Source organism: Oncorhynchus mykiss, chromosome 7, assembly GCF_057628025.1.
Source record: "Oncorhynchus mykiss isolate SJ-2025 chromosome 7, ASM5762802v1, whole genome shotgun sequence".
NCBI lineage: Eukaryota > Metazoa > Chordata > Actinopteri > Salmoniformes > Salmonidae > Oncorhynchus > Oncorhynchus mykiss.
Genome location: NC_143028.1, coordinates 59,292,555 through 59,305,783, shown reverse-complemented (window position 1 = coordinate 59,305,783; position 13,229 = coordinate 59,292,555). Strand labels below are relative to the sequence as shown.

The window sequence follows — 13,229 nt, the reverse complement described above, 5'->3', positions numbered from 1 at the left end:
GGGTGCAGAAAAGTCAGGATTATAGTTGTATTCAAGAGCCACTGGTGTGGCTAGGAACTAGGAAAAGACAGCTACCAGCGCCACAGAGAGGGATGACCAGTGGATATAACACACTGTGTGACAGCGTTGAAGTGACATGCAGCAATCCTTTTCAATTAAAAAATATTCCATGTCCACAGTATACTGAATTATCACCTGATATATTATTTCAGGTGGATGTATCACATGGGATTGTGTGAAATTTACTCCTCAGCCGGACATGTCCCCACTTGCGCCAGCTAATATCTGGCTTTTCGAGTGGTGCTGACTGGTAAGATGCTTCCGGAGTGCGGTCACATGTGCTAGCAAAGCATTGGTTCCGAGTTTGTGCCAGGTATAGGCCAAATCGGGGGAAATGGTACTCGCCAAGCAAGCAGTGTGACCTCCTTTGCACAGACTGCTGCAGGATGATTAAGGAGTCTCACTAAAACAACATTAATACTCATTGTGTATTTATTTTTCAATTATTTTTAAATTTTCTCTCTGCATTGTTGGGAAGGGCCCATAAGCATTTTATTATTAGTCTACACATGTAATTACGAAGCATGTGACAAATAACCTTTTATTTTATTTGATCAACCTGAATTGGCAAGTGTTTTACCCTTTTTTTTATGACTCACTGGCTGGAAATGAACCGAGAGGTTTCTCTGAATAGTTAGTCTCTCAATAAACAACATGTTTGGGAGCTATTCTTCATGCAGTCAGAGCACAGAGAGGAAGAAGTCAACTATTTTCCATCTGAGAAAGCAAGAGGGAGAATGGGATATGTGTAACGGCTGTCGTGGGAAAAAGGTGAGGACCAAGGTGCAGTGTGGTAAGTGTTCATGATTTTTAATAATGATCTTAACTGAACAACAAAACAACCGAAACAGTTCTGTCTGGTGCAGACACACAAAGACTGAAAACAACCACCCACAAAACACAATTGAAAACAGGCTACCTAAATATGGTTCTCAATCAGGGACAAAGATTGACAGCTGCCTCTGATTGAGAACCATACCAGGCCAAACACAGAAATAGAAAATCATAGAAAAACTATCATAGACAACCCACCCAACTCACGCCCTGACCATACTAAAACAAAAGACAAAACAAAGGAACTAAGGTCAGAACGTGACAATATGGGTACAAGATATTTGGCAGTGAAGCAGTGGAGTTGTGTTGTTGCACATCAACACCTTGAAGTGAGCCAGCTGGTCAGTCTTTTGCAGAGAAATTGTCCAAATAACTCCATATATAAGGCTTATAGCACATTAGGGATGAATATAGGTTACTTTAGGTTGGGAGGCACTTTTTCTTTTGTTTTTATTCGTTTTCTATGTTTGTAGAGACTGAAATACATTGAAACGTATGGTTGATGACTCGTATCACACTAAAATGCAATGTTTAGATAAGTTAAAGAAAAATATTGTTTGCACAGTTGTCACTATTTATTAGAAGTTGTCACTCTTGATTAAAAACAAGTTGTTCACTCCTGTTACTATTTGATTTAGTTTCATGTGTTTCGAAGTAAACTCTTAAGCATTGATGGGAAGCAAATGCTGGTGCAACGCTGAGAGTGGAGGAAAACCATTTTGCCAAATAGAACATCCTTTCTCCCCTCATGTTTTTATTGGAACAGTAACCTTCTACATAACCAACATTCAACTAGCTCAGGCTGAAACTGGTTCCCTTTCCTTTTCCTCTAACATAGTATTACATAACTATAGTATTATATACCTATAGTATTATATAACTATAGTATTACATAACCAACATTCAACTAGCTCAGGCTGAAACTGGTTCCCTTTCCTTTTCCTCTAACATAGTATTACATAACTATAGTATTATATACCTATAGTATTATATAACTATAGTATTACATAACCAACATTCAACTAGCTCAGGCTGAAACTGGTTCCCTTTCCTTTTCCTCTAACATAGTATTACATAACTATAGTATTATATACATATAGTATTATATAACCAACATTCAACTAGCTCAGGCTGAAACTGGTTCCCTTTCCTTTTCCTCTAACATAGTATTACATAACTATAGTATTATATACCTATAGTATTATATACCTATAGTATTATATACCTATAGTATTATATAACTATAGTATTATATACCTATAGTATTATATAACTATAGTATTATATAAGTAGTTTCACTCTGTTCTAAAACTGTTCATGTGATGATTTACATTTCTGACAGAGACCATTGTCCATTGTTCATGTTCACACACCACTATCAGTCAAAAGGAGAAGTGGTTGGTTAAATGAAGATGTCATTCCATGTATGGTTTTCATAGCCTTTCACATCAAGTTCTCATCAAGTTCACATTATGGTAAGTTTCATCTATAATATGACTCATCTGATGAGATGTCTGATTTATTCATGTGCACGATCATATCGGGTCTGGCAAGTCCCATTTTCATTTCCACATGCAAGCATTTTCGCATAATGTTCAGCAGAGGGTGGTACGGGCGGCACAATACATCACTGGGGCCGACCTCCCTGCCATCCAGGACCTCTATATCAGGTGATGTCAGTTGAAGGCCTGTTCACTCTGCTACCGTCTGGCAAACGGTACCGGGGTATCGGCTCTCGGACCAACAGGCTCCGAGACAGCTTCTACCCCCAAGACTGCTAAATAGCCATACGACAGCTAAATAGTTAATTAAAGGTTACACAAACTATCTGCATTGACCCTATATTGCACTGACTATGCACACTCACAAGACTATATACACACTACACTAAAGTACACTGACACTCTCACACACAACCCACCCACATTCACACTTTCACACGCACACACACACACTTTCACACTCATTATTTGCTGCTGCTACTCTGTTCTTTATTTTACTTATTATTATCATCAATTCTGATGCCAGGTCCTTTGACCCTGCCTTTTTGTACATATCTAACTCAAATACCTCGTACCCCTGCACATTGATCTGGTACTGGTACTTCCTGTATATAGCTTAATTCTTGTGAATGTTATTCCTCTTGTGTTACTATTTTTATTTGTATTATTATTTTTAACTCTGCATCGTTGGGAAGGGCTCGTAAGAAAGCATTTCCCAGTAAAGTCCACACCGGTTGTATTCGGCACGTGACAAGTGCAATTTGATAACAGTGTTTGCTGTTTTCACACCTTTCACACAAGATACTATGAGTAATACGAGTGGCGCAGCGGTCTAAGGCACTGCATCTCAGTGCTAGATGTGTCACTACAGATCCTGGTTTGATTCCAGGCTGTATCACAACCGGCAATGTTTGGGAGTCCCATAGGGCATAATTGGCCCAGCGTCGTCTGGGTTTGACCGGGGTAGGCTGTCATTGTAAATAATAATAATAATAATTTACTTGACTAGTTAAATAAAGGTTCATTTTAAATAAATATATACATAAAGTTGATTTTCAATGTCATGTCTCAGTTCAATTTAATGATTGAAATTACAAATCCACTGTGAATGTAGGTTTTTTAATATGTACAAATCATAATTAAAGTATGCCTACATCAATCCCTTGAATACCATAAACATCCTATCCCTGTCAAATGTTTTAAGCTTTTATTGTTTGATTTATTATTTTCGTTCAATGCCATTGCCCAGATTGTACATGTACTTTTTCTCTTGATATGTTTTTATGTTTCTTCTTGCTTAACGTTTCGCCTGCGTGTAAGGAAGTGTCTTAAGTGTTTCTATTTGAAAACCGATATGCAAATAGAGTATATTGTAAAAGATTATCATGAGAAATAGTAGTAATTTGTGTCAGAATTTTGTGCAAGAATATGCCAGAAAGAAAACATACAGAGATCATGCTAGAGATCACAGAAGAAAACTTGACAGTTTGTCTGTGGTTTTTAAGAATGTGACGCAGGATAGTATGTCTAGAAGTATTGAGCTTGCCAGCCAGACACACAGAGCGCAAGCAGCTGAGACACTTCTCTTTGACCACAGAATGGAAATGTATGATAACGACAAGTACTACTACAGCGATGACAATGACACTGACATGCTGTACAATTACAGCTACAATCAAACCAACCTTGGGGACCACTCCAACTCCAGTCTTCCCCATTCTCACATCTACCTGCCGCTACTTTATTTCTTCATGTTTTTCACAGGCTTCCTGGGAAACCTCTTTGTGATCATGGTCATGGGCAGTAGGGGGAAGAGGGGTGGGCGTCTGGTGGATACATTTGTGGTTAACCTGGCGCTGGCGGACCTGGTGTTTGTCCTCACCCTCCCACTGTGGGCCGTCTCCTCCAGACAGGAGGGACAATGGCCTTTTGGGAACCTCCTCTGCAAATTCAGCAGCTACATCATCTCCGTCAACCGCTTCTCCAACATCTTCTTCCTGACCTGTATGAGCGTGGACCGTTACCTGGCCGTGGTGCGCCTCATGGACTCCCGCTTCCTCCGCAGCAGCCAGTGTGTGCGTTTCACCTGCACCATGGTCTGGCTGCTATCCCTGGCTCTGGGTACCCCCTCCCTGGTGTACCGTAGCGTACGTACCCCCAACGGTGAGCCCTTCTGCCTGGAGGACAAAGAGTCGTCCTTCTTCCTGGGTCTGAGCCTGGCCACGGTTTTCCTGACCTTCGCCCTGCCAGTGTTCATCATCCTCCTCTGCTACAGCTCCCTCCTGGCCCACCTGCGCCGACACTGTGTTGCCGCCGGCAACCCCCGTGCGGAAGCCCGCCGCCGCCACTCTCTCAAAATGGTCTTCACCATCATTGTGGCCTTCATGGTGTCTTGGCTTCCCTTCAACATCTTCAAGACCCTCCTAATTGGTTTCAGGCTGTCTGGAGCCGATCTGAGCAATGAGACCCAGTCTGTCCTGAGTCAGGGCCTCACTCTCTCCTGCTGCTTGGCCTTCCTCAACAGCTGCGTGAACCCGGCCATCTACCTGCTCCTGGACCACCACTTCAGACGGCAGGCGGAAAGACTGTTCCTGAGCTGCGTGCGGAAGCGTGGGCTGCACCAGGGCTATGCCTCGTCCACAGACTTCTCCTACAACGGCACCTCAGAGAGCTGTGGCACAACAGCCTCCAGAACTCGTTTACAGTCGTTCGACCAGAAAGTCTGATAGCAGGGTTCTGCACATTTTATAGCATTTTTGTAGTCCAAAGCCCTAAAGGTTGAGGTGAAAAATGTTGTATTATGATTTTAGGTGTTACTGTATGTAATTCAAAAGCTCAGTGAAAGCATACACTATAATATATTTTATGTATAAAAGTTATTTCATTATCATTAATAGTTTGAATTGATGATCTTTTTTTAAACGAACAACCATATTTTGAATATGATTAATTCACCAGTAGACTGTTTATTATGATTGTTAACATTCCTAAATTCATAGTAATATTAAATAGCAATTTGTTAACAGTAACATTAATTTGTTAGTGGTTCCTTTCTGCTGTATGAAAACTATTACAATAATATTCTAAATGGTTTTCCATGTTCATATCATTAGTAAGATGACATATTAAGCATTTTAAATACAGAACATGCACTTTTTGAATAAATTGGGTGTTTATATGATTGCTAATATCTACTTTTTCCCAAACTATGTCATAGTTTATTAAGTCTTTTTGCAGTTTAACAATGGGCATTCAGCTGAAAACATTCCAAATGAGGTTAATATCAACTGTAATGCTTTGATTAGATTTGTGTGTACTTTTTACAATAAAGCAACACAGAAGAATTAAAACAAAGCTATATTTTAGGCATACTGAAAGAAAGCATAATAAAAAAAAGTAATATATGAAAATTCCTCATAAGTAGTTCCTATAACGTTATTGTATCGAAATGCCTATTTTTATAACATAACTTTACTTTTCATAGCCTTTATTGGCATTACATGTTCACGCTACATAGTAACATATTGAGAAGTCAAAACACTTCTCAGTTTATTTCTTCAGTGACTAGGTAACTCATCAAAACAAACTTACCAATCAAAATAGATCCAAAAGCTCAACAATGTTTTCTCTGCTTCCTAAAAATGATTGGACTTGCACTAAAATCAGTGGCAAACTGCTGTATTTGCAAGTTAGAGTGCTGGTTGCTGACCAGTGGCAACAAAATAACATCCACTTTGATTGATAAAACAGATTCTCTCATAAATGACACAAAATGAAACTTCATTGAGATAAGAAGAGTTCTTCGCATGGGAATTTGTTGGCTGGTTATATGACTTGAAAGTTCAAATGTTCATTCATGCCCACATGTTTTTTAAGTTGCATTTACACTATGAATCATCCAGTTTCAAATGGTTTTGAGAAACTTGGGTTAGATGCCAGTCTGTGGGAACCTAAAGCATAACTGTACTTCAGCCGAAGTTCCCTTCAGAAAAACTGCATTGGAGCCCAGACCTGACCTTCTGTTCCACTTAATCAGAATGATGGCAGGTTGTTGAAATGGACAATTAACTTCACAGTTTAATGCTTGCTAGTCAAGTCGCTGAAAACTATACTGAATAAAAATATATATGCAACATGGAGCAATTTCAACAATTTTACTGAGTTACAGTTCAAATAAGGAAATCAGTCAATTGAAATAAATTCATTAGACCCTAATCTATGGAGTTCACATGACTGGGAATACTGATACGCCTCTGTTGGTCACAGATACCTTCAAAAAAAGTAGGGCCGTGGATCAGAAAACCACCATTTACATCATGCAGCGTACATACACATCTCCTTCGCATAGAGTTGATTAGGTTGTTGATTGTGGCCTGATTGTTGCCCCACTCTTCAATGGCTGTGCGAAGTTTCTCTATATTGGTGGGAACTGGAACACGCTGTCGTACACGTCGATCCAGAGCATCCCAAACATACTCAATGGGTGACATGTCTGGTGAGTATGCAGGCCATGGAAGAACTGGGACATTTTCAGCTTCCAGGAATTGTGTACAGATCCTTGAGACATGGGGCTGTGCATTATCATGCTGTAACATGAAGTGATGCAGCGGATGAAGGGCACAACAATGGGCCTCAGGATCTCGTTGCGGTATCTCTGTGCATTAAAATGGTCATCGATATAATGCAGTTGTGTTTGTTGTCCGTAACTTATGCTTGCCCATGCCATAACCCCACCGCCACCAGGGGGCACTCTGTTCACAACGTTGAAATCAGCAAACTGCTCGACCCACACAACGCCATACACTTGGTCTGTGGTTAGGAGGCCGGTTGGACGTACTGCCAAATTCTCTAAAATGACGTTGGAGGCGGATTATGGTAGAGAAACTAACATTCAATTCTCTGGCAACAGCTCTAGTGAACATTGCTGCGGTCAGCATGACAATTGCGTGCTCCCTCAAAACTTGAGACATCTGTGGCATTGTGTTGTGTGACAAAATTTCACATTTTAGAATGTGTGTAATGTGTAATGATGATGCTGTTTAATCAGCCTCTTGACATGCCACACTTGTCAGGTGGATGGATTATCTTGGCAAAGAAACAGGGATATAAACAAATTTGTGCCCAGAATGAGAGAAATAAAACATTTTTTATTTCAGCTCATGAATCATTGGACAAACACTTTACATGTTGCGTTTATATTTTTGTTCAGTGTAAGTTATTGCAAAGTATCAAGTCACAGTTATTTCAAATTAGCACATACAAAATGCATGCGTCATTGGGAAGGACCCGTAAGTAAGCATTTCACTTTTAGACAAATATAATTTGATTTGATCACTAATGAAGATGAGATGATTTTGCCGAGCAGAATCCTTATCTTTTGACCAAGAGGTCTCTCTGGCAAGGATATGGTTTCCTTCTCAATTGGTTCCTTTTGTAAACCCATATCACTTTATAGTAGTTGTTATTTTTTCTGCAGGGGGTCAGGCTGAGGGCCTTACTGTGGACAAGTTGAGGGCCTCACTGTTGGGACTTTCCTTCTCTACCAATCACACCACATGAAATGAGAAGCATGGCCCATTACCCTTTAATCTCACTACCAGGCACTGCTTTAGGTGACAGGGTGCGAGGCATCTGTCAGTTTCCATTGGTGCTCTCTGTGCTCGCAGTGATGAGAACAAACATCCTGTCATTTTCTCATGGCATTATCTGTGACCCGCTGGCACACAGTGTACACTCAGTTGCTCAATTTGAGAATGGTTGTGAAACCTGTTTGAGTCAACCTTACTGGAGATTGATATGTAATCATTAGGCCTAGGTGAAGTCCTTCAGCAAAACCATCACACATTGAACATCGGATGATTGATAGATTATATATTTTTGAGAGATAGATGTGTAGCCTATACTCAATGACATTAGAGCAGAGGATGTGTTTACTTCAATTCTGTGGGCAGAGCAAATGAAAAGAAGAGAATAGATTTAACCTAGATAAGACACGAGCTTACGCTCTAAAGGAGTGTGCAGAAGGTGTGAAAACAACCAGAACCTCAAAACAGTCAACACCTCACATTGAAGTGATCACATGACACTGCCAGCCTGTGGTTTGGTTTCATTTCCTTCATTGTAAAGGAACACTGATCTACAGTTAGCATATGAAGTATTTTTACTTTATAGTGGTCAACACCTAAATAGGACATTTAAACAAATTGACTGATCTGTTGTTCCTTTTTAAAGGGTGAAAATGCAGGAATAGTGTTTATCTGCGCTGGTTTCCTAGTGGCTCATATGCACTATATATACAGTATGAGAAACCATCAGCAATTGATATTTGGCAGCCTTACCAAACAATTTTTTAAAGGGTGAAAATGCAGGAATAATGTTTATCTGTGCTGGTTTCCTAGTAGCTCATTTACACTATATATACAGAATAAGAAACCATCAGAAATTTATATTTGGCAGCTTTACCAAACAAACTTGCTAACTAGCGTGCGACCCAGTCAACATGTTAGCTTCGGGCCTATTCCGTTTGAGACTCGGGGAACTCGGCATTGACTCAGACGGGGGGCTTCATACGGGCGGAGCTCTTCCCGAGTCCGGCAGAATCACTAATGGTACTCAAGCCGAATCCACTTCAGCATGTCTGTCCCCATTAACTTTTTCCGAAGTAGGGCCATAGCTAGCTAGCTAATCCCCAAAAACTCAGATTGCATGGAAAGTGCATGGAAAGTCTATTCTGTAGATAACTGGTAGGCCTAACAAAAACGCCAGAAAAGCTCACGTTAGTTACCTAGCTACAGTTAATTAGCTAGCCAACACTAGGCTAACTAGCGAGCAAATGTTAGCTAGCTAAACTCCCTGTCATTCAAAGACTCCCTGTCTTTCAAAGATAATTCATAAAAATCCTCATACACACAGATCTTTATTGTGAAGGGTTTAAACACTGTTTCCCATACTTGTTCAATGAAACATAAACAATTAATGAACATGCACCTGTGGAACGGTCGTTAAGACACTAACAGCTTACAGACGGTAAGCAATTAAGGTCACAGTTATGAAAACTTAGGACACTAAAGAGGCCTTTCTACTGACTCTGAAAAACACCAAAAGAAAGATGCCCAGGGTCCCTGCTCATCTGTGTGAATGTGCCTTAGGCATGCTTCAAGGAGGCATGAGGACTGCAGATGTGGCCAGTGCAATAAATTGCAATGTCTGTACTGTGAGACGCTTAAGACAGAGCTACAGGGAGACAGGACAGACAGCTGATAGTCTTCGCAGTGGCAGACCACGTGTAACAACACCTGCACAAGATCGGTACATCCAAACATCACACCTGCTGGACAGGTACAGGATGGCAACAACAACTGCCCGAGTTACACCAGGAACGCACAATCCTTCCATTAGTGCTCAGACTGTCCGCAATAGGCTGAGAGAGGCTGGACTGAGGGCTTGTTGTAAGGCAGGTCCTCACCAGACATCACCGGCAACAACGTCACCTATGGGCACAAACCCACCGTCGCTGGACCAGACAGGACTGGCAAAAAGTGCTCTTCACTGACGATTAGCGGTTTTGTCTCACATAGGGTGATGGTCGGATTCGCATTTATCATCGAAGGAATGAGCATTACACCGAGGCCTGTACTCTGGAGCGGTATCAATTTGGAGGTGGAGGGTCCGTCATGGTCTGGGGCGGTGTGTCACAGTATAATCGGACTGAGCTTGTTGTCATTAAAGGCAATCTCAACGCTGTGCATTACAGGGAAGACACACTCCTCCCTCATGTGGTACCCTTCCTGCAGGCTCATCCTGACATGACCCTCCAGCATGACAATACCACCAGCCATTCTGCTCGTTCTGTGCGTGATTTCTTGCAAGACTGGAACGTCAGTGTTCTGCCATGGTCAGCAAAGAGCCCGGATCTCAATCCCATTGACCACGTCTAGGACCTGTTGGATCCCAGAAATGTCCGGGAACTTGCAGGTGCCTTGGTGGAAGAGTGGGATTACATCTCACAACAAGAACTGGCAAATTTGGTGCAGTCCATGAGGAGGAGATGCACTGCAGTACTTAATGCAGCTGGTGGCCACACGAGATACTGATTTTGACCCCCCCCCCCCCCCCCCCCCCCTTTGTTCAGGGACACTTTATTCCATTTCTGTTAGTCACATGTCTGTGGAACTTGTTCAGTTTATGTCTCAGTTGATGAATCTTGTTATGTTCATACAAATATTTACTGCTGAAAATAAACGCAGTTGACAGTGAGAGGACGTTTCTTTTTAGTTTAGTTGACTACCTATGCTAAATCGCCCAGCAGATTTACAGATACAGATACAAAAAAGCATAACAAATTGCATGTAAAACTTACTTTCTGTCTCCTATGTTGTCTCCTATATTTTTGTCTTGTCTACAACACCTTGTTTCTTTCACGGAAATCTCTCATGTCTTGATTTTGCAACATGACCTTCTTCTTGATAGTTTTTTTGCACACTGTCACATGATGTCACTGTCAACAAATTTGGGCCCATTCAAATTAGGGCCCGATGTTGACATGCCTTAATTACTGGGATAAATAAATAATTGCACCAATTAATAGGCTTACAATTTGGCAAAGACGTATACAAGCCCTGGATTGCGTATGGTATGTATTGGCCATTGAGAGGCTTTGAAGCCACCGGTCTGACATTTTGGCACTCCCCAGTAGGAGCAGTCCTCCACTGGAATTAATGGAATTCTACAGTATTTCAATTAAATGTTTCAAGGACAAAATTACATGTATTTAAGTATTTTTTTATTCTAATGTTTAAGCTCACATAATATACTTTTAAATAAACGTGTCAAAAATGAATGTAGACATTATTAATAAATGCATTTCTATAGCTTCCAAAATATTGTTTACAATTGTGGAGGTGCCAAAATGGCTGTGCGGTGGCTTCAATTCAGTGCCCTCTGTCAGTCATCCAGAGTTTATGCACATTATTGAATGCATCCATCCAAAAGTGAGAACGTTCCTCAACAGTGAAACCCTTGCAAGGTTACATGATGGAATAAGAGTTTGTCTTATTAACAATTTAAACCATTATACAACCAAATTTAATAGGCTCACATGCTGACTATACCGCACGAGTGTGCATCCATGTGCGTGGAAGTTGATTTTGTTTACCCACACCAGGCGTGATCAGGACACGCAGGTTAAAATGGTGTCACGTCCTGACCATAGAGAGCCCTTATTTTCTATGGTAGAGTAGGTCAGGGCATGACTGGGGGTTAGTCTAGTTTTAGTCTATGTGGGGTTCTAGTTTTATTTTTCTATGTTGGTGATTTTGTATGATTCCAATTAGAGGCAGCTGGTAATCATTGTCTCTAATTGGGGATCATATTTAGGTAGCTTTTTTCCACCTGTGTTTGTGGGATATTGTTTATGTGTAGTTGCATGTTAGCACGCCATTGTCGTCACGTTTCGTTTATGCTTTATTGTTTTGTTGTGTGGTTCACTTACTTTACATTTTTTAAATGTGGAACCCAGATCACGCTGCACGTTGGTCCGAGTATGCTTCCAACAAATGTGACAAATGGAGTAACTACAATGTTGATGATCCATCCTCAGTTTTCTCCTATCACAGCCATTAAACTCTGTAACTGTTTTAAAGTCACCATTTGCCCCATGGTGAAATCCCTGAGCAGCTTCTTCCTCTCCAGCAACTGATTTAGGAAGGATGCCTGTGTCTTTGTAGTGACTGGGTGTGTTGATACACCATCCAAAGTGTAATTAATAACTTCACCATGCTCAAAGGGATGTTCAATGTCATTTTTTTTACCCTTCTACCAATCGGTGCCCTTCTTTGCGAGGCATTGGAAAACCTCCCTGGTCTTTGTGGTTGAATCTGTGTTTGAAATTCACTGCTCAACTGGGGGACCTTACAGATAATTGTATGTGTGGGGTACAGAGATGAGGTAGTCATTCAAAAATCATGTTAAACACAGTTATTGCACACCAAGTCAATGCAATTTATGTTACTTTATATTTTTTTTAAATACTCCTGAACTTATTTAGCGTTGCCATTATAAAGGGGTTTAATACCTATTGACTTAAGACATTTCAGATTTTCATTTTTTATTATTTGTAAACATTTCTTAAAACATAATTCCACTTTGAAACCATGAAGTATTGTGTGTAGGCCAGTGACACAAAATCTACATTTTCAGGCTTTAACACAACAAAATGTGGAAAAAGTCAAGGGGGAATACTTTCTGAAGGCACTGTATATCCTTTACCTTACCAAATAGGATGCCCAACCATGATTAGAATGATTGTGATCTTAATAATGGGTGCAACAGACTGAGGGAACATAGGATACAAAATAAATGGAAGAGTTGTTATAGCCTGTGTGGTGATGTATCATTTTCAATACCTGCAAAAAGTATAAACAATGCACTCTTGACACCTAGTGTTTGCAGGTTAGAGTATGCATTCTGGTTAGAAAATGCATTCACTCATTAGGGCCTTGCTCCAATATGGTGTAATTGCAGACCACAATTCAGGGTGTTTCCTATGAACATTTTACGTTATCATAATTATGTATAAATTCTATAGTTGAATTTTGAATTTTAAAAAAATTATAGTTTCTTGATGTGGTTGATGCTTGATTTCAGGACAAGCTCATTGGTGCCTGCCATTGGTCAACTCTGGTGTTATGAAACTGATGGTTTCTGGACACAGATTATTTGTTTACATTGAAGGTTAGGATAACTTACGTGGCAAGTTAGATGAATTCGATTGGAAGGTTATGAGAATGAGGATAAGGTTAGGAAAAGGGTTAGGGTCGAATGCTTTGCATCGTC

General features: G+C 40.5%; 1 protein-coding gene across 1 annotated transcript; it reads left to right on the top strand.

Annotated features, from left to right (window-relative positions):
* The first annotated feature begins 3,944 nt into the window (after positions 1 to 3,944).
* LOC110527139 (C-X-C chemokine receptor GPR25-like) lies at positions 3,945 to 5,750 on the top strand. Its single transcript, XM_021608286.3, has one exon. The coding sequence runs from the start codon at positions 3,995 to 3,997 to the stop codon at positions 5,120 to 5,122; it is 1,128 nt and encodes a 375-aa protein (XP_021463961.3). The 5' UTR covers positions 3,945 to 3,994; the 3' UTR covers positions 5,123 to 5,750.
* Positions 5,751 to 13,229: the final 7,479 nt, after the last annotated feature.